Source organism: Ruditapes philippinarum, unplaced genomic scaffold (genome assembly GCF_026571515.1).
Source record: "Ruditapes philippinarum isolate M1 unplaced genomic scaffold, ASM2657151v2 ctg1439_1_1_1_1, whole genome shotgun sequence".
Taxonomy (NCBI): domain Eukaryota; kingdom Metazoa; phylum Mollusca; class Bivalvia; order Venerida; family Veneridae; genus Ruditapes; species Ruditapes philippinarum.
The window spans coordinates 141,808-161,157 of NW_026862107.1; the positions used below are offsets into that span (position 1 = coordinate 141,808).

At 31.7% G+C, this 19,350-nt stretch overlaps 1 protein-coding gene across 1 annotated transcript in view; it reads left to right on the forward strand.

Moving 5' to 3' along the window:
• Positions 1 to 9,255: 9,255 nt before the first annotated feature.
• LOC132717957 (spondin-1-like) overlaps positions 9,256 to 19,350 on the forward strand; it is a 72,805-nt gene continuing 62,710 nt past the window's right edge. Inside the window, exon 1 of the mRNA XM_060701553.1 lies at positions 9,256 to 9,743. Within this exon, the coding sequence (XP_060557536.1) occupies positions 9,551 to 9,743 (193 nt within the window). The 5' untranslated portion in view covers positions 9,256 to 9,550. The remainder of the gene's footprint in view (positions 9,744 to 19,350) is intronic.

The following is a 19,350-nucleotide window of genomic DNA, read 5'->3' on the forward strand; positions in this document are numbered from 1 at the left end:
TTTTTTGTTTGTTTCATTTTTCACATTAGTTATATAAAATAAAAAAAAAATCATTAAAAAATGAGTTGCGATTAAATAGATTTGATGAGTTCAAGTTTAGATTATTGTAAACGTTTTTTTTTTTTTATAAATATTTCTATGTGAAAAGCTATGTTTAATATTCTACCTTCGACCTTACTATAAGGTTAAGGTCAAGGTCGAACTGACACCATGGTTCTGAGTAATCCATGACTCGTAATCACAATGAATTTTAATTTTTTCTTATTGTTCATTCTTGAATAACAACCTAAAGAAGCACATTAAGTACAAAATGGCTCGCTTTCTTAGGTGCAACAACTGGCCGCCTCACAATCTAAATCCTTCTACATGATTCTGCAAATAAATGCACTTCATATTTAACATTATTACACATATATATCTCCTACAAGCACGTCATGTCCAATAAATGTCCATGTTCTTTCTCAAAATGCATGTACATTAATCAACATCACTCAAAACAGTTTTACTTAACAACAGAAACAACACTAGCAACAATAATGTATATATATTTAGAATCTCAGCCATACACTTCAATTTCAAAATAATCGATCTGTAGCTTTAACCAATAATTATTTAACGAAGAATGACGGAAATGGCAGTAAAGTTACGACTGCGATCAGCCAGTCACACAACTATCACAACAATGCTATACATGGCATGTTCTCATTTCCTTTACAGCTACTGTGGCTGTTTGACCAAAGACTCGTTCCGTAAATTTTTATTTTTTTCTTCTTCCTGAGAAGAAAAATATTATGCTCATCAGCAGGCCCACCATAGAAAAGCATTGAAGTTTGAACTTTCTTCCCAAAATGTATCCATAGATTATATGATCAAGACAAAAAGTTAACAAGTGACATATTACAGTTTCTCGCGCTTTATCTAAAATGTCTGTTGCCTTAAACTTCAAATGCTGTCCTGTTCTTTATTGGTTCCTCTGTACATAAACGGGTCCATCCTCTACGGTGTCCCGTTAGGGGCATCGCGACACACACATAACTCGAAACAACGAAAATACGATGGAAAAAGTCGAAATAACGAAACCACGATGTTGAAAACTCGATATAATTTCGTGTTTACACCAACTTACTTTCATTAAATGTCGAAATAACCCACCAACGACACACCGAAGGTGAAAGTCAAAAAAAAAACGAAGGTGAAAACACGAACTTATATCGAGCTTTCACCATCATGGTAAAGCTATTTTGGCTTTTCACAATCGTACTTGCGACTTATCGTTCCTACGACTTTTCTTCATCGAAGTTTCGTTATTTCGACTTTTCATTCACCATCATATTTTCGTGTTTTCGTTGTTTCGAGTTGTGTGTGTCGCGATGGCCCTAACGGGATCAACAAGTAAATTGTGACAAGTTTATTAGCACATCGTAAGTAACTTTACTATAATATGACTAACAAACTTATAGTATACACACCCACTTTACAAATACGTGAGTAAATTACTTTATTAATTACAGTCATGAAGAATAACACAAAATTCAATTAATTTTAAGATTACAGAATGTGGGATGTGAAATGTCACGAATTGCTTGATTAACCAGAGAAATGTGATTTTTTGAGTTTCTGCGCTCGATGCATGATGGAAAAATGTTGACATTTAATCGAGTAAATTGAGCAGAAATGGATGAGAGTGAATTAAGATAATAAGCTGCCTATAAATCTTTGTTTGTAGGTTATTTATACTGATTATTGTACCTATCAATCATTGTAATTTTAACAAAATCTTTTCATCTTAAGTGATTAGCCATGTTTCTACAGAACGTTACGTCGTCTGCTTTTGTTTCTTCAAAGATGACCTTTTTGGAATAGCTTTGAATGTTTGGTAATTCATTACTACTGTTTTATTATTTCAATTCCTGGTTTTCTTAGAGGCAACAAGCAAACAAAAAGTGAGAATCAGTTATATTTCTCATGTGAACAAATTGTTAATGCTTTGTTTTATTAAAATAAAGAAATTAAAAACAAAATAGAATATTTCAGATTAAAATTTAATACATAGGTTTGTAAATGAGTAAAAATGGCTATTTTCCAAATTTTAAACCGAGTTATTTGGCATATCCCATTACTTTCTAGTCTTATTAGGCTTATACATAGCGGTTGATGACTTTCCAACTTGTGGCCACTGATTAAATGAATAGCCCTGTCACACAAACATCTTAGCAAACTGTTTTATAATTTGTCCATAGGTATGTCTTGGCCCCAGGCACCGGTATCCGGTATGTCGTTCCTTATAACAGTTTAAATCGCGCTCAAAACCATAAGAAGCTTTTTAGAGTAAAAAAAACTTTCTTCATATGTTTGGATAAACAATTTTCTGCTGTATACTTTTATGTTTTTTGCTTGTTTGACAGTAAACAAACTGGAAAGAGATTTATTGCAATAATTACGGAATTATTACGTAATCTATTGAAGCAGACGTATATGAGAAGCGGGAAAGTGGTAGTAAATTACAACTTGTTAAACAATATCAATCATGTGTCTAATTGTTTCTATTGCCATACAATTTTTTGCAAGTTTTAAGTCACGAAAAGTGAAAATACTCGCATGATGAATTAAATAGCACATCAACCCTCATTTATTTAAGTTTACAAAGTGTATTTTTATATAACAAAAAAAGGTTTAGCTAAGTCTTAGCAATGAATCGGTGGCACGCTTTTAGCAAGAAAAAAGCGCTGACGCTTTTGGTGTGATATATTTCTTTATTCTTCCTAAAAAAACATACACAAAGTCAAGAAGTTGATTTTTTTATAAGAACTATATTTCCAGATAAAGAAATTGTTTTTCAGTAAAGGTCAATAAACATAATACAACTAATAATATCTTGAACCATTGATGTTAAAAATGCCATGCCAAATCTCATGCAACCTTTTCTGTTTCCTAGCTTTAATATGCGTTTCTATTAAAATACTACAACAACTTTTCACAAACATTAAAGTCGTCTGCAAAATTATTACGTTATACTTTGTTAACCAACATATTACATTGCTAAACATTTCTGTCGAAACTGTAAGCAAACGCTTCAAAAACTGTCAATCAACAATAACTACGGTCCTATTTAGCTCCATTTTTGCTATTTACAAACGTTTTATTTGACGTTAATATACAGGGCGTTTTGACGTAAAACCTTAACGTACATTCGATATACAGTAACGTGAAAACGGGTATGGAAAAAACATATATCGTCCTGAAATTGAAAATGTGTTCTGTCTAACATACAAACCACACCTGCACTATAATCCGAGGTTAATAAATTTTCACTTTTATAAATTACTTACGATTATTGTCCTCATAAAACATGGTTAATGGTCACCTGGGGACACATGTGAACCGCGTGTTGATGCAGATACAGGTTGTGTGCCGGTCAACGTGGACACATTTGGTATGAACACTATTTTTAGGGAAAGGTAAAAATGTTTATAAAACAACATTGATTACAAACATACTATAAACCTATTTCATGTAATGTGTACTATACATGCATGTACTGTCAACGAAACCGGAAATAAATCGAATAGCAATAGGTTGTCAAAGTTTAAAAGTCAAGCATGTTTCTACGAATAAAGTGTCCTTATATGCACTGCACAATGCTATCATGTACGTTGTCTGCTGATTATAGAAGCGGAATTCTAATAATTGTCCAGTCTATGTCCATTATGCCAAATCTCCTGATTTTCTCTTTTGAGAATATTAGATTAGATTGATTAAGAAATGACAGAAAATAATAAAACTTTACAGTATTTATGGTATCAATTTTTAAATAGAGTCAAATGCGACTCCAGTACTTTCAACGTTTCAAAATTTTCAGCAGGAATGCATACGTCTAAGAGCAATTAAAGAACTGTTTCGAAGTTTAAAATGATTCAGATTTGAATTATTAGATACATGTATACTGTTCTAATAGAAGAGAAAGGATATCTCACACAATTCAATACACGGTCAACTTCTAATACAAACAAAACAAAACTCATTTTACGACATACATTTGTGTTTTCACGCGGACGTTTTTACGGCAGGAGTTTTGCGACAACGCCTTCGTTCAAATGAGAATTTTGTGTAGATTTTTGCCAGTCAATTACAAGTTAACATGCTGCAAGACATTAATATTAACTTTGCAACTTTTACCTGTTATAAATAAATCAAAATGAGTTTTACAAATAAGAGTATAGGCATACCTAACAATTATTACACCTTTCATGCTTAACTTTGTATGGAAATTTTCTATAACATTTTACCATGCATAATTATATCATATCATCAGGAACATTATGGGTAACTATTCTTGAAGAAAAAAAAATAACAAAGGCACCGCAAAAGTGGGTCGATAAATGTCCAAATGCAAATTTATTAGAGTAATCAAAATAAAATTTCAATTTGTGAAAGACCGATTCATGAATCTGGTCTATATAAATGATCCCGGTGATAATAGGTGACCCTAAGGGCGGGGTCATTTTTACCTACGGTGCATGAATCATGTAATTCCAGTAGAAGTCCGCTAGGCTCTAACAACAAGAAAGATAAAATGTGTTTTCCTATATATGAGCCTATATATATAATGTGACATAATGGGTTTAAATTTGGCCTCAGGGTCATAATCTATGTAACTTTTGCAGAATACCATACCACAAACAAAATATCTATGCTCTAAGCATTATTGTTTAGAAAAAAATACTTTAAAGATAAGTTTACTACATACGGCTACACAAAATATATGAACCCACCCACAAAAAACGGTTGGGCCGTTTTTTTAGTCCAGTGGCATGATTTATATAATTTTGTAAAACTCTTCTAGGCAATGCTATATGCAAAATACCTAAGCTCTGACCATTTTAATTTCACACAAGAAAGCATAATATATGAAATAAGTGAACTCCGGTGCTAGGTAAATTTTGACTCTCGGGCAATAATGACCATAAGGGCATACTTTATATAACTTTTGTAGAAGACCACAAGTTGATGCTACATGCCAAAATACCTATTCTCTTTGCAATGATATCTCAGCGGAGAAGATTTATAAAAAGCCAAATATCTAAGCTATGGGCTTTGAAGTTTTCCACATGTACACTTACAGATGCTTTGCTTTATAAGTCTTTATCAAGGGGTGCGGTCCATTATAATAAGAGAAGGTCCAGTTCTACGTTCTATACATCTTCTCATTATCATTAACATTTCTGCCAAATAGTATTTCCTTGCATCGGTTCAAGATACAGAGCGGACACGAAATAGCATACAGACTGACGGACAGACGGACGGTCGACCATATTTATAACATTAAACACCTGATTTTTTTCAATCGTATACAAATTGAATACAAAGAAAAGGTATACAAATTCATTTTAATGTGTTCTTTTTCAGATTTTTGTAAGTGAACGAACTGTTCCAAATAACTCGTAAGCAAAATCAACGGATTGTAGACTAGTGAGTTGTATACTTTTTCAGTTTGTTTTGTTGATAAGTATATGTTTGAAATTTATTACTTACTGATCTCGTTTTAATTCAAAGCATCTTTTGATACGTGGGATATCAGGCTGATGAAATTTCAAGATTACATCAAAGAAAAACCTAAATCTTAAATTTGGAACATTGCAACCACTTTCATGACGGTGCATAACCGTTGTACCTTAAGCATATTGCGCATTGCATTTTAAGTTTTAGCGCAACTTATCCATCGTATAAAATCTATGTCAAAATGCACGTTTTTTTTTCGTGCTTTATTAACAATTCACCTCACACTGTCAAAGAAGAACGCTCGCCTTAAGGTGAGCTGCAAACATATATCGGGCCAAGTTTTTATATGAGTTGACATAATGATATGTAAAACAACCTAAGTTTTGTGACAAAAACATTAATTACTTAACTGTACGTATTCTTCTTTTTGATGCAATAGTTTAATCGACGTAATATTTTTGTTGCTTGTTTTATCCACAGTTTTTTGTAAATGATGCAAAACAGTACGAATAGATAATGTGACACAGACATAGTGTGTCCACAAGGGTTGAGTCTAATATCTTTATTTTCACCTTTTTTCTTGTTGTTTTTACATTAATATTCAAGTTTTATATGCATACGACACATGTTAAAGGCCTATTATGCCTCATTTTTATTTCTCAAACACTTTAGTTTTGGTATCTTGCTACTGCAGTTTCCAGAAACTCAATCTAAGCTATATAGATGAGCCGCGTCACGACAAAACCAACATAATGGGTTTGCGACCAGCATGGATCCAGACCAGCCTGCGCATCCGCGCAGTCTGATCAGGATCCATGCTGTTCGCTTACCAACTCTTTTACAAGTAGAGAAACTGATAGCGAACAGCATGGATCCTGATCAGACTGCGCGGATACTATAAATTTTGAGATTGTCCCCTAAAATTAATGAATGGCTTTGTCCAGATTTAATGATTGATATGTCTGTTAAAGATGCTTAGAGGATATTATCAATTAAAATGAATACATGTACACAAAATACATTATTTTATTCTCATTTTCATCAACAAGAAGTTACAATACTCGTATTTAGCCATTTTAATGAATAACGCTTGAGGATTTTATATAGTATTTATTTGGATAAACACACTTATAAGGCGGAAAAGGTACTTGTTATAGCATTTATGGTGATATAAATGTTACATGTTGAGGTGTCCGCCCAGCCGAGATATCAGCAGTACGTGGGTTTATCGTGTTGATGTTCACACCATTATATATACTTAACATGTACTTAGTAACTGGAATCTATAATACTAGCAGACTAGCTGGTTAGGAATTTTCTTTCCATTTTCCTCTGCTAAACGGAGAAATACATTTTGATACATGTTCGTGTATTCTCACCCTTATTCTAAAACCACACTTTATAAAATACTACGATGCTTTTCCATGCAAAATAATATTGTTAAATTTTTCACTACCAAATGTCCCTATTGTAAATTTTGTTGATTCATCCTCAACGAAATTTATTTATTTATGGTGAAAAAATGTATTTTTTTTGTGTATATGTGTGTACATATGTAAAATGTATGACAAAAAACTGTAGTGTTAACGTGAATAAAATATTTTGTCTGTCTGTCTGTCTGTCTGTCTGTCTGTCTGTCTGTCTGTATGTCTGTTTGTTTGTTTGTTTGTGTGTTTGTGTGTTTGTTTGTTTGTTTGTTTGTTTGTTTGTTTGTCTATCTATCCTATGCGAATTATTTCAAGCATTAGCTGGTGTTTTCTAGTGTAACATATACTGGATACGTGTACCTTCATTTAATGAATGAATTCGCAGAGCGGACAAATTTTGTCGGACAATTTTTGAAAATTTGAAATCAGCTATCTTCAATTAGATATACAAAAATGCACATGATAAATAAAAAAAACAGACAACAATTTTGTATAAATTATATAAAATAGATTTTGTCAGATTTTTACCAGATACAACAAGTTTATACATCAATGATGATATATAAACATTCCAACCGAAAAGTCATTTTATTGAACGTTATCTTTTTTTCTCTGAATGTAGATCTAAATAGTTTATTACTAGTACTTCGTTTTCATATCAGAACTGAATGTTATATTATATTTTTTCTATATTTTACTTTCGACAGAGTTTGTTGGCTCTCAGCGAGAAAACAGATTTAAAGTTTAAAAGTTATGACAACACGAGAGAAATTTACCTTTTAAAGTACTTAACTAAATATCAAAATATTTTAATTCAAATTTCTATGCATTTTATTGGGAAATATATTCGCTTAGTGCACTTCATTAAATTTATCTATAAAATCTGATACTTTTTTGATTTCATAAGTAAATACAGTTCAAACCACTGATTTTCACAAGCCATTGCATTAGCCGACGTTGTGTTATTCAATGTAGACAAAATTTACGCCTCGATATTTTAATACTGTACTGTTTTCATGATTTTTCGACTTTCTTCTGCATGGATTACGGATTATCATTAAGCATTTCGACTAAATCAGACGGTTTTTCTTAAAATATAGACTACCAGGCCGCTTGGTGAAAAAATCGTCAAAATAAGTTTATTTTTCATAAAAGGCGGCCATTTATTTTAAATTAATCTTTATATGTGAATTTACATTGAATTGCGTCTTTGATATATTTATGCATTAAATTAATGCTTTTAATCAGTCGAAATAGTTTAAAATAGAGCAAAGGTTATTTCTCGACTTATTATGTTTCTAAATGGTGGTGGAATGATAGAAAGAGGAAAATCGAAAATGATCGTTTTATGAGGGAAACTATCAAAAAGATTTTCTGTGCAGTACGTTTTTTGGTTAATATCACGTAAAAACAGGCGTATTATTTTATTTATATTTTCTAGAAAGACGCAACATTTGCTAAATCATCTTTTGGTAAACCTCGCACCAGGCAGACACAATAATTATATTCTTTATCATTTTGGTAACAGCTGCAGTTTTCGTAAACAAATGTCTCAACAGAAAGAAAACAAGAAGAGAAACAACAACAAACAAACAAACAAAACAATTACACCCCTCTGAAAAACAAAACTATTTTCTTTTCAAAATTCTTAAACAGACGCAACATATTCTATATTTTCTGGTAAATGTCGCAAAAAGCAGACGAAACATTTTCTTCCACTTTTTGGTAAATGTCGCAAAAACAGACACATTTTTTTCTTTCAAGCAAATGTCGCAAGATACATATGTAGTAGAAATGAAACGATTGTGATATCTAAAATCATAATCGATTTTTTACAAAATTAATACTGTAGAGCTAAAGTGCGCATTGATCATACAATATTTGAATTATTGGACTAAAATATTTGAACTGGGCCGAAATTCACCGTATTTTTAATAGTTTGTAACTTTGTAAAAATCTTCAGCCAACATGATTAAATAAATTTGAATCTAAATCCAATAATTTGTTCAAACGATTTCACATTTTTTTACAAGGACGCTCGTTTTTTAAATAAATTAATTGTTAAAAAATGGATCAGGTATCCGTTTAAAGTTATTATCGAAAATTTCGTGTCTAATATATACAAATAAACAAATAAATACACTGTTACTCGTATAGTATATACGTATATATACCATAGCGTAAATTAAAGTATTTTTTATTCTTTGTAAAAAAAAAATAATACAATTATACGACAGGTAAATGGGCGGAGTTTGAAGACATTGAGTAGCCAATGAAAACAGTTGCGTAAAGCAGTACAACAGTTGTATTTTGCAAGTAGAGATAATTTTCTTGTATAGCGTGACATTGAGATGTTATACGACCGTGGTTTATTTTCATATGTTTATAAGATTATATAGTGTGCATCTTCGCTACATTCTACTTAAAATAAAACACAGAGAGAAAAGAGAAAGTGGATTTATATCTAAGGGCAGAATGTGAGGGAATGAGAAATATGTGATTGTTTTCGTTAAGTTTTGAATATTCACACCTCCTTAACAAGTGGATTTAAATAAACTAAGTTAATTTTTAATCGGGGGAAAAAACAACACAAAAAAAACGTGCGGACCACTGAAACTAACAAAATGACTTCTTTAGTGGTGATTCTGTTACTTTTGGGAGTTTTCGGGGAAGTTTTGAGTGTTCAAAAACCTAGAATATGTAAACGGTTACCAAATCACACGACGGCTAACCGTACCGTCGGGGATAACGGGTACAGTATTCTTGTGGAAGGATTACCTATCAGTGGAATTTATGTACCCGGCGAGACCTATAGTGGTAAGTTGTTAAACAAGATGATATCTAATTAAACATTACAGGACTTAGTGATGGTTATAAAGAAATTAACGTTTGACGCTTAAGAAAGTTTCTCGCTTAAGAGAGGTATATTGTTTAGAGAGGTATATTGTATTATATAAAAGTTCGCCTATTTTATATAAAAACACCGCCTTTTACACTTTTATAATTTAATTTTAACCCACATCATTAACCTACTGAATTTCTTTGGATTTGTCTAGCTCATTAATGGAACTGTCCATATTAATGGAACTGTCCATATTCATTTTTGGGATATCAAAATGAAATATTGTCAGCTAAATGTGCAGGCTGGCCTGACTCTATACTGGTGGCAAATACTGATAATTTGGTTTCAGTAGGTTTAGGGTTCGATTATATATAACAAACAAAGTCTTATTAGCGATATATGATTTTTGTTCTGGTTCAAAATACCATTAAATCCGACCTTGACATTATCACATATATCACACTTTCTACGCTCGGGCATCAAACCTATTATAAAAAATAAAGAGAGAAGAAAGAATTCAACAAAAACGGACCAAGTATTAAAATGCAACTATAATCGCACCTGTTTGAAACGTTACCGGTACTTGATTTTGAATGTCATCGATGCAAGTTTAAATACGATTTCTCTATTAAATGCCTTTTTTTTATTTTACAAGATACGTACTTTTTTCACACGATTTCACTATTTGTTCACTGATTATATCTATCTTCGACGTAGAAGTAGCTAATTAGATTTAAAAAATTTCCCAACCACGTAAAATCTCGATCTTTACTAGTTAAAAAATGCAGGGGTGTTTTTTTCAAACTTCAAAATAAATAAATGAACTAACACATTTATTGATCATTTATGTAATTATCTGATAATATTGTTTAACGATAATGAATTACACGTTGTTAATTAACATTTTTTCTTACTTCTGACGCGACTTGCGCTAATATTAACCGTCTAATGTCAACATTGAAGGCGAAAGAAAACAAAAGTTGGGAGATTTTTGTGTCGTTAATGACATTGGTTGCACTAGGTTGCATAATTATCATACCTACCTCTGTAATCTGAGATAAGGGAACGCATACTGGGACACCGAGACTCAGAGTAAACTAACTTCTGAAGAAGCGGTGCTTATGCAAACAGGAAGGGATAAAAGTTACCATAACTTAAGCGATTAAATAGGAAATAATGTATAAAAATAAGATCTAGATCCTGTAAAATGATGTAAACAATTTAATCCAATATCTTGACAAACAAATAAATATCCGCTATTGGTGATAACTAGATTTAATCATTTTGAGTGAAGTAGAAACCGCCAATTACGGAAAATCTACCCTTAAACATAAGATAAAATAAAAAAACGCGTCGTGTTGTCGATAGGACATTGATTTTTTTCTTCCATTTTTTTTTCAAAGTCTCTAAATCTTAAAAATTACCTCTTAAATCTGTATTTATGGTCGTCTTGTCACGTTAAAGTGTCTCTTGTGTGAACCACGTTGATCCGCAGGGCTTTTTTCTTTCTTAATTTTGACTTCATAACCACTGTCCTGGAATGAACTTTTGTAATTGCTTATAAAAAGATGCGAAATCACTCTATAATGACAGTAAAATATAAATGTATAATCGCCTGTATAACGTTTGATCATCTTTTTATCTCCATTTCTTTGATATAATAATTATATTTTTGTGGTCGTTTGAAGATCTCCAGTCTTTTAACGGTATGATAAAAATCACAAATATCGGAGCGTTAGTAAGACACAATTCTGGAAATTAATTAGAGACCAGATGATACGTATTCAGGCTGAGATAAGAATATTTTAATAGCATGCTTATGTAATACCGTAAATTTATTTTCTGTATTATATCTATATCTATGTGTGCATGTTTACCTGTATGAAGAAACAGTAGTTGCAAGTTTGTAGATTTCCGAAACAGATACATAAATTCTTATTAAACTTGGAATGAATATAGATTCATATCTATAACTGCAGGTTTCTTTTGCTCTTTTCATGACAATTCAAATTTTTGTATTCATTGAAATAACGACGCCAGGGCAAAGCGAATAAACACTTGTAGCTGGTCCATTTTTGGGATGAAACTTTTCAACAATAAAATGCTATCTGCTTCAAGATTTCTACACAGTGTCCATTAGAAGTGAACTTGGGGACAGTAAGAGTTATCGTTCTTTCATTCACATAAAATGTGGCTGTAGGTGAAAGAGCCACAGTCTTTCACTGAATAAAACACATGATACGATTGCCTCACCACTGCCCCCCCCCCCCCACACATACACACAAACACGTAAAAATGTTACTTTTGAAATCGAAAATATCATTTACTAGTCTTTTATATCATTAAACTTTAATACTTGCGATTTTAATACAACACGAATTCGTTCTTAACAGTACTCGTCTAACCGAGAGCATTTTTGTGAGAGTTTGATAGAAACGAAACGCCCAAGTTGTGAATCTTTATTTTCATACATTTTTACAGGATATTTATTTAAGTGGAAAATGTTTAATTGATAAGAGAGATATAAATGTCGCGATACAATCTGTTGGTGGTATTTATTGATACCTGGCGCAAAATTTGTAAAACGTTTATCGTTTTTGTAATTCCTCTAATAGTTCGTATAGGATTTCGTGAACCTACCCACATAACTGGTAGTTATTTCAAGTGGATAGATAGAGCGAGAGTAATTGATCTCTTTCACAATAATACATTGAAAAATGATAATGATCCTAATCATCGATCGTTGAGTTAAAAGCATATATCTATATATCAAAGTTAATTCAAATTATTATAAAATAAAAGTGGTATTAGCAACGGTACTGTTATTGCTCATCAACATTCTAGATTCATTCTAATTTTCATGAAATTTTTGAAAATGTATCTAAAATCTAAAAAAAAAAAGGTGAGAGGAATAAAGGAAGTCATTTACACACTGCAAACGACACTTACAATTAACGTAATTTACCAAAATGAGGGCGAAATATGCAAAAATAGCCCTTACTGCGTTAGTCACGCAGTAGCAATATTGTGATAAATACTCTAAAATAAGTCATAAATCGCACATAACATGCAAATTATTACTTTGATCTTGAATCTCTTTTCTTTTATTTAAATGTAAGTACATTTTTTCTCAAGTTTGATTTTCTTGTAATAGTTTACTCATCTGGAGGCATACAGCTTTAACAGGAGTATGACTTTGAGTTCGTATTGAACATCGCGTTTTCAAATTATTTAAATTCCAAACGGAGCTTCTGTTTAAACGCAAAAATATGTTTGACAACGAAGCTATTCATGCTTTTCGTTTTTGACTTTTGTTTACTGATAGCCTTTTCGAGAGACTTCATTCATAAAAAATCCTTGAATAAACCCTTAAATGAATCTTGACCAAATGTTCAACCTGACAGGGGATTAAGAAGTCAGAGAGGGACGTGTAAGTAAAGAAGATTTCCTAATATCACCAGATAACGCGACCCATTTACTGCGGAACTGTTATTTATAAATCAAAATAAAGTATCGTCTGCTCCTATCAAAGTTGTTTTATTGTTTAAAAAGATGAAGACCTATACGACTAGCAGACGACCAGCATTGCATATTTGAAGTCGTGCATACGCATAAATGATGTTTTGATAGGTTACCGAGGGCTTACGGAAATCAAGGTCAAGGTCGACAATATGCCCATCACAAACTCCTTTTCTTGTTTATCTTAGTTTTCTGTCATTAGGAGCACAAAAGCCTCAAGTTATTGGCTCTTTCAAGGATACTTTTCATCCGCTAATCAAATCACTTGACTCTTTTATGATGGTCATGGTTCACAGATACTAGCAGAAACAGCCTTTTTGATAGGACAATATATATTGTTCAAATAAAATTGCTATCAGCGAAACATTTAACTGTCTTTCTTTCCATTATGCAATTTGTATGTTATTGGAACAGTTAAGTTAAATTTCCGTCTTGAAATAAAGTAATTCAAACAATTCGTCACGTGATGCTGCACCAAAATCCGTGCGTCGTTAGAGACATATTAATCTATTAATAGATCGTTTGTTACGTCATATAGAGTCGCTTGTTCCAGATGTTTAACTGAATTAAGTTAAGTTCATAAATTGTGTCTGTGTTTCAAGAATTTTTCTAAAATATTTTGTGTGTCCTTATTTCGACAACACCCATAAGAACATTTGTTTATACATCATAATTGCATTTTAAATAACATGTAGTTATGCATACCCATGCATTGTGTCTGTTTGAATGTTATTTTATCATGTAACGTGCATGGAAATATCTGATATGATTAACATAATAAGAATAAAATGTTTTAGTACGCGAAACCACAACGAAAAACAAATTTACAGTACTGTGTCACTAAAATGTAATACATCACCCTACTAAAAGACGATGCCGATGGTTTCCGGTTTTACACGAGCTCGCCTTTGCCATACACAGACTACGCATTCGCATAGTATTATATCTTAAATCAAAGAAAAATCAAATATATCTGTGACTAAACAAACAGTTTAATTTTATTCATTGTTGAGAAAAATATCCATGAACTTTGTTATGATCTCATGTTTTAATGTGAAAGATCACTTCTAAAAATCTATGTCACATCAGGTTATTGAAATTCATATTTATGCGTCGATAAAAATTAGATTTGACCTTTCCAATGATGTTTTGTGACTCAGATATTATTAATAGGTCGAACAGTAGTAAGTGCGAATCTGCACAATTCCCATAATGCACCTGACTTCGCAGGATGTTTACATCTATCAAACGCTAATAAATTTTCAGTTCAAAAGCTCATTTAATGCACATGAATTCTTATTATACCCATGATTAATAATTTAATTATGATAAATTAGGATATCATTTTATAATACATAGATGACAGGCATAAATCATAAACCTTATTAGACCTGGCTTGATCCTACGGTGGCGACAGGGCACATCATCAGATCGGTTTACAATAGTTGCGCATAAAGAAAGAACAGTTTCTATAATATAACCCATCATAATTCATCTTGTCGGATTTGAATATGGTAATAAAAATATAAGAAAACCCGCCATGTTGATTAGACACAATAAGTTGATTTCAATGCTAGACCCCCTAGACTGAGGTGAAAGGCAGTCTTTCAAGTATATGTTTTGAAATGTAGGCTTGTAGTAAATCCACTTGAAAAATTAAGTATCTTGAAAGTTATACTGCCTAAATGCGAGCTGAGGGTAAATAGAGAAAGTCGCTTATACGTAATGTGACGGTGTTTAGCTATAGAAAACCCCCCAATCCTATCACCGTTTAAAATATCTTACTCTACTTTATTGTGTAAAATTATATTGTAATCTAGGATATGTAAGTACAGAGCCATGTTAATATTTTCGTGGTAAGTATTTTGGTGCATTTCTTGATTAATATAAATCATGAAGATTTTATCTTTAAAATTCTTCAGACGCCTATTTCTCCAATTGCAATATATTTGAGAAAGTCTCACACATGTTTTCCGTGCGTAAATTGTTTCTCTGAGAGTACAAAAAAGTATTGGCAATATTTTCATTCAATTATAATTCTTAATTCAAACAGACTTATATAACCTTGAGAATTTTGGAATTTGTAAAAAAAAGAGAGAAATAAATTGTTCCGCCATGATCATGCACGCAAAATCATCGTCTGCTATTTTCTTATATAATTCCGTCTCACTTCCTCTAGGTCAGCGCGTGCCAAGAAAATACCGGAGTGTTTATTCTAAAATTATTATAGAGATAAAAATTAAGATTTAAGACCTTCAACTAGCAGACTAGAATGAAGATATGTATCTTGTTTATCTTGAACAAAAAACACTTCTTGTTTTATTATCAGCAAGTGTGTTTTACAACCATAATGTAAAACTCCGTGTCAAGATTATCTTTTTTCGCACGTGGACTTTATTCTAAATATAAATCTTACAATAAGCAAAATTAAACATTACATTTGCATAAGTCGGGGGAACGGTAAATTACAACTTAAAACAGTCATTGAAACTGGCGGGTTCTATAATTTAATGCTATAGAATTTTATTTGACCTTGACCTAAATATTATCAAGGTCAAATTAAAGTCTACTCGTTATATGTTAAAGTGCATCTTATCAATTTAAATAGCCTTAAAGATGGACGCCTTTGTATTTAATGACCTTAATCTGGCGGCCTGCAGCTTTAAAAATCGTTAAATGAAAATGGAATTTTAAATGATGTATTTCATTACAATTTAATGAAGACTTAGTGTGACGTGTACTTTATTCGGAAGTGAGAACGCTCTCGTGAAGATAATTCAATATGTTCCCATTTTTTTCTTGTAACGGTCTTTCATATATGCAAGCTGTTTATAAGTATGGGAAGCCGTTTTTGCTAATATTGTTTTTTCCTACTTATGTAAACAGCGATTTTGTTTTTTTCTTACTTAAGTAAACATTGATAAGCGAATGACTAATATTACGCTGTCGTTTGTTCAAACATTTTGACAGCGTCTACTTGTAATATAAATACGACATTATATTGTAAATGAAACGTAATTAAATAGTTGACTTTTCAATTAATATGTCACATTAAAAAATTAATACTTTTCTTAAGAGAAATGCATATAGTGGTGTTCTACTAATGAGGGTACAATAACGTTAAGGTTTCGCAGAATTTTCAGGGTTTCCTATAAAAATGTAACAATTTGAAACGGTTTGACATTCATCTTGGAGATTTGTTGTTATTCTCGTTGGCTTTAAGATTACATTTTGATCGACAAGTATCATGACCCGTTCTTAACAAAACTTTCTTAACAATGCTTTCGTCATCCGCCTTGACCACACATATTTTAATACCCAAGGATGTGAATGTACTTTAGAATGGAAATTTTAATTAGTTTTCAGAGAAGAGAGGTACTGTTATATAGTGAATGCATAACCTGAGACTGTTAAAAATACAGAATAGAAATAAAAAAATTTACGTTGGCAGCATTTTTGCAAAATGAAAGGACGCTTTTGTGGAAGAAACATGGCAACACGGAACTATTTTCAATCATTTGTGTTTACCTGATCAAAATTAACGACTTCCAACAAACATACAATTATTGAAATTAGTGTCATTAAAATATCTAATCAGCCGAATATAAACTCTCAGGGTGTGGCATTATTTACATACTCTTAAATTTACAGAAGAAAAAGAAAAAAAAAGAATTAAGCAAATACTTTTTTGTGTAAGCAATTAATTTCGATGCCAGATTGCGCTCTGTGGTTAAGAGAGATATTTTTCATTAAATTCTTGATATTGCATGAAGCTAAAAAATCATAAGTTTAAAAAATCAGTGACACGTATAAATGTATAATTCCGCCTTCATTGAACGTATGAAAGAAAAAAATGTAACTTTTTTTTAGAAAAAATAAATATCTTTGATGGACTGAAGGGATTAGGCACGTTTCAAAAAAATAATCCTATTGTATCATATTGAAAAAAATTAAACGAATTTATTTTGATAAAAGAATATACATCGATCTACAAGTCCATAGTTCACTGGATTTAAAAAGAAATATTTGAGTCTGCTTGTGTTAAATAAAGAATATCTGTAGCTTTAGAAATGTAAACATTGAAGGTTTTTCTATAAGCCCATATTAGACACACCAATAAATTCATGTTAATTCAACAGATGTGTGTAGTGACGTCATTAAACAAGGCTCGTATTTTTCTTTTTCCATGACATCGTCATTTTTTAGGCCTCTTTTCGTGAAAAACTCTTATCATTATCATTTTCTACTCTATGCTGATATTAAAACGGATTTTAATTCCTTTATACCACCTTTTCTAAGGTCATTGACCAATCCACACGATACTTGCATTTGGCAAATTGACTCCCCCCCCCCCCCCCCCGAGTTTTGATATGCCACTGGGCAATATGATGTTTATTTTCCTCGTACATACAAACGCTAAGGTAATTATAGAAATAACTTTGTACATAACATTCAAAACCGTAAATTTATAAAGTTCAAACCATCAACAGATGCGACCATTAAATCTTATAATAGTTTGATATCGGTCGATTTGAACCTTGTCATGTTTCAACGGACGTCAATTACGTAAATGATTTATGGTGGAACGTTAACGTAAATCAGCGTTAATTGTCCCGCCTCACGTGACGTCCAGTTGTAATAAATGTTACCAATACGCGCGTATAAATGTACTAATTGCTGTTAACACGTGTTTTCACTGCTTTCTTCTTGTCTTTCTTCAATTATTATGAAAATGTGAATAAAAAAAACCTTATATCTAGGCCACTGTAAGATGATTTATGTTTCTTTAGATTTAAACAGAAGTGGAAAAATATGTCGCCTTTTAGTCAGATAGATTTACGGTCATCATATTTTTATATGATTGTATTAAATGGTTGCAAACGTTTGAGCGTTCAAACTGTATTTACTTTACTTTTAAAATTTTCCTACCCGTTTTAATAGTATTTTTTCTAAAATAAATAACCCCTCCCCAAAAGAAATAAAGCAACTAAAGTACCCCTAAACCACTACCATTATCACTACTTACGACAACAACAACAACAACGACAACAAAATCATCATCAACAACAACAAAACCAAACAAATTAGGAAACAAAACAAAGCAAAAGCATATGTATTTGATAGGTTGCAGTCAAGTTTCATTAAAATCCACATTAACGAACATAAAGAGACCATCGCGGAGGAATGTTTCTGACACAAAATTTTATTGAGTAAAAATTCTAAATATTGGCACAAATATCATAAAAAGTTGAATGTATACGCTTAAAACAATGCCGTAATTGAAAACAATAAGGTCATAAATAAGAAAATAGAAGCGCTGGATGTTGGATCATACATACAAAATTTTATGTCCATAACTGCTACCTTTTATGGTCATTTTGACACAGTGAAGTGATTATGTACATCAAAAAAGACATTATCTCATCATAAGTTGTCCTCCTTGAAGAAATAAACCTTTGTATATATGTTTACATTCTGACTGCTGCCGTCTGTCATCCAATTGATCCATTAAACATTGACAAATTAGGGGCCATAACCTGGTTGTGGAGGTCCGATTTCTCAACATACCAATGATATAATGTCATCAACAGGTAGAATGGCGAACACCGATTTTCAGGGATTTTTAAAATATTTAAGGTATTCATCCTTTATGAAAACATCGCAAATTCCATCTTAAAGTCATAGGAGTACAATGTATTTGCATAACATTTTTCCTTCATGTTTAAGTGCAGAACGATAGTTTTTAGAATAAATGTTGATGCTGCAAAATTTCTTCAGAGTATTATTTTCCACGTACAAACAAATCATATTAATAGTGGGGGGCTTATCATAGATAAAATGTCATTACACGAATGTTTCTTATCTTCGATGCTAATTTCTGAGAATGCATCATACTTCATATTATAACTGTTATTAATACGAAATACTTATTTCATTTATTTCCGGAACGATAACAGACTTATTTGCGCATGCGCAAACGCTGGTTCCTGATTCTGATTGACATAATCCATTAATCATACAAATAATAATATAGAAAAGCGAGCGTTTCTGACTAGATTTAAT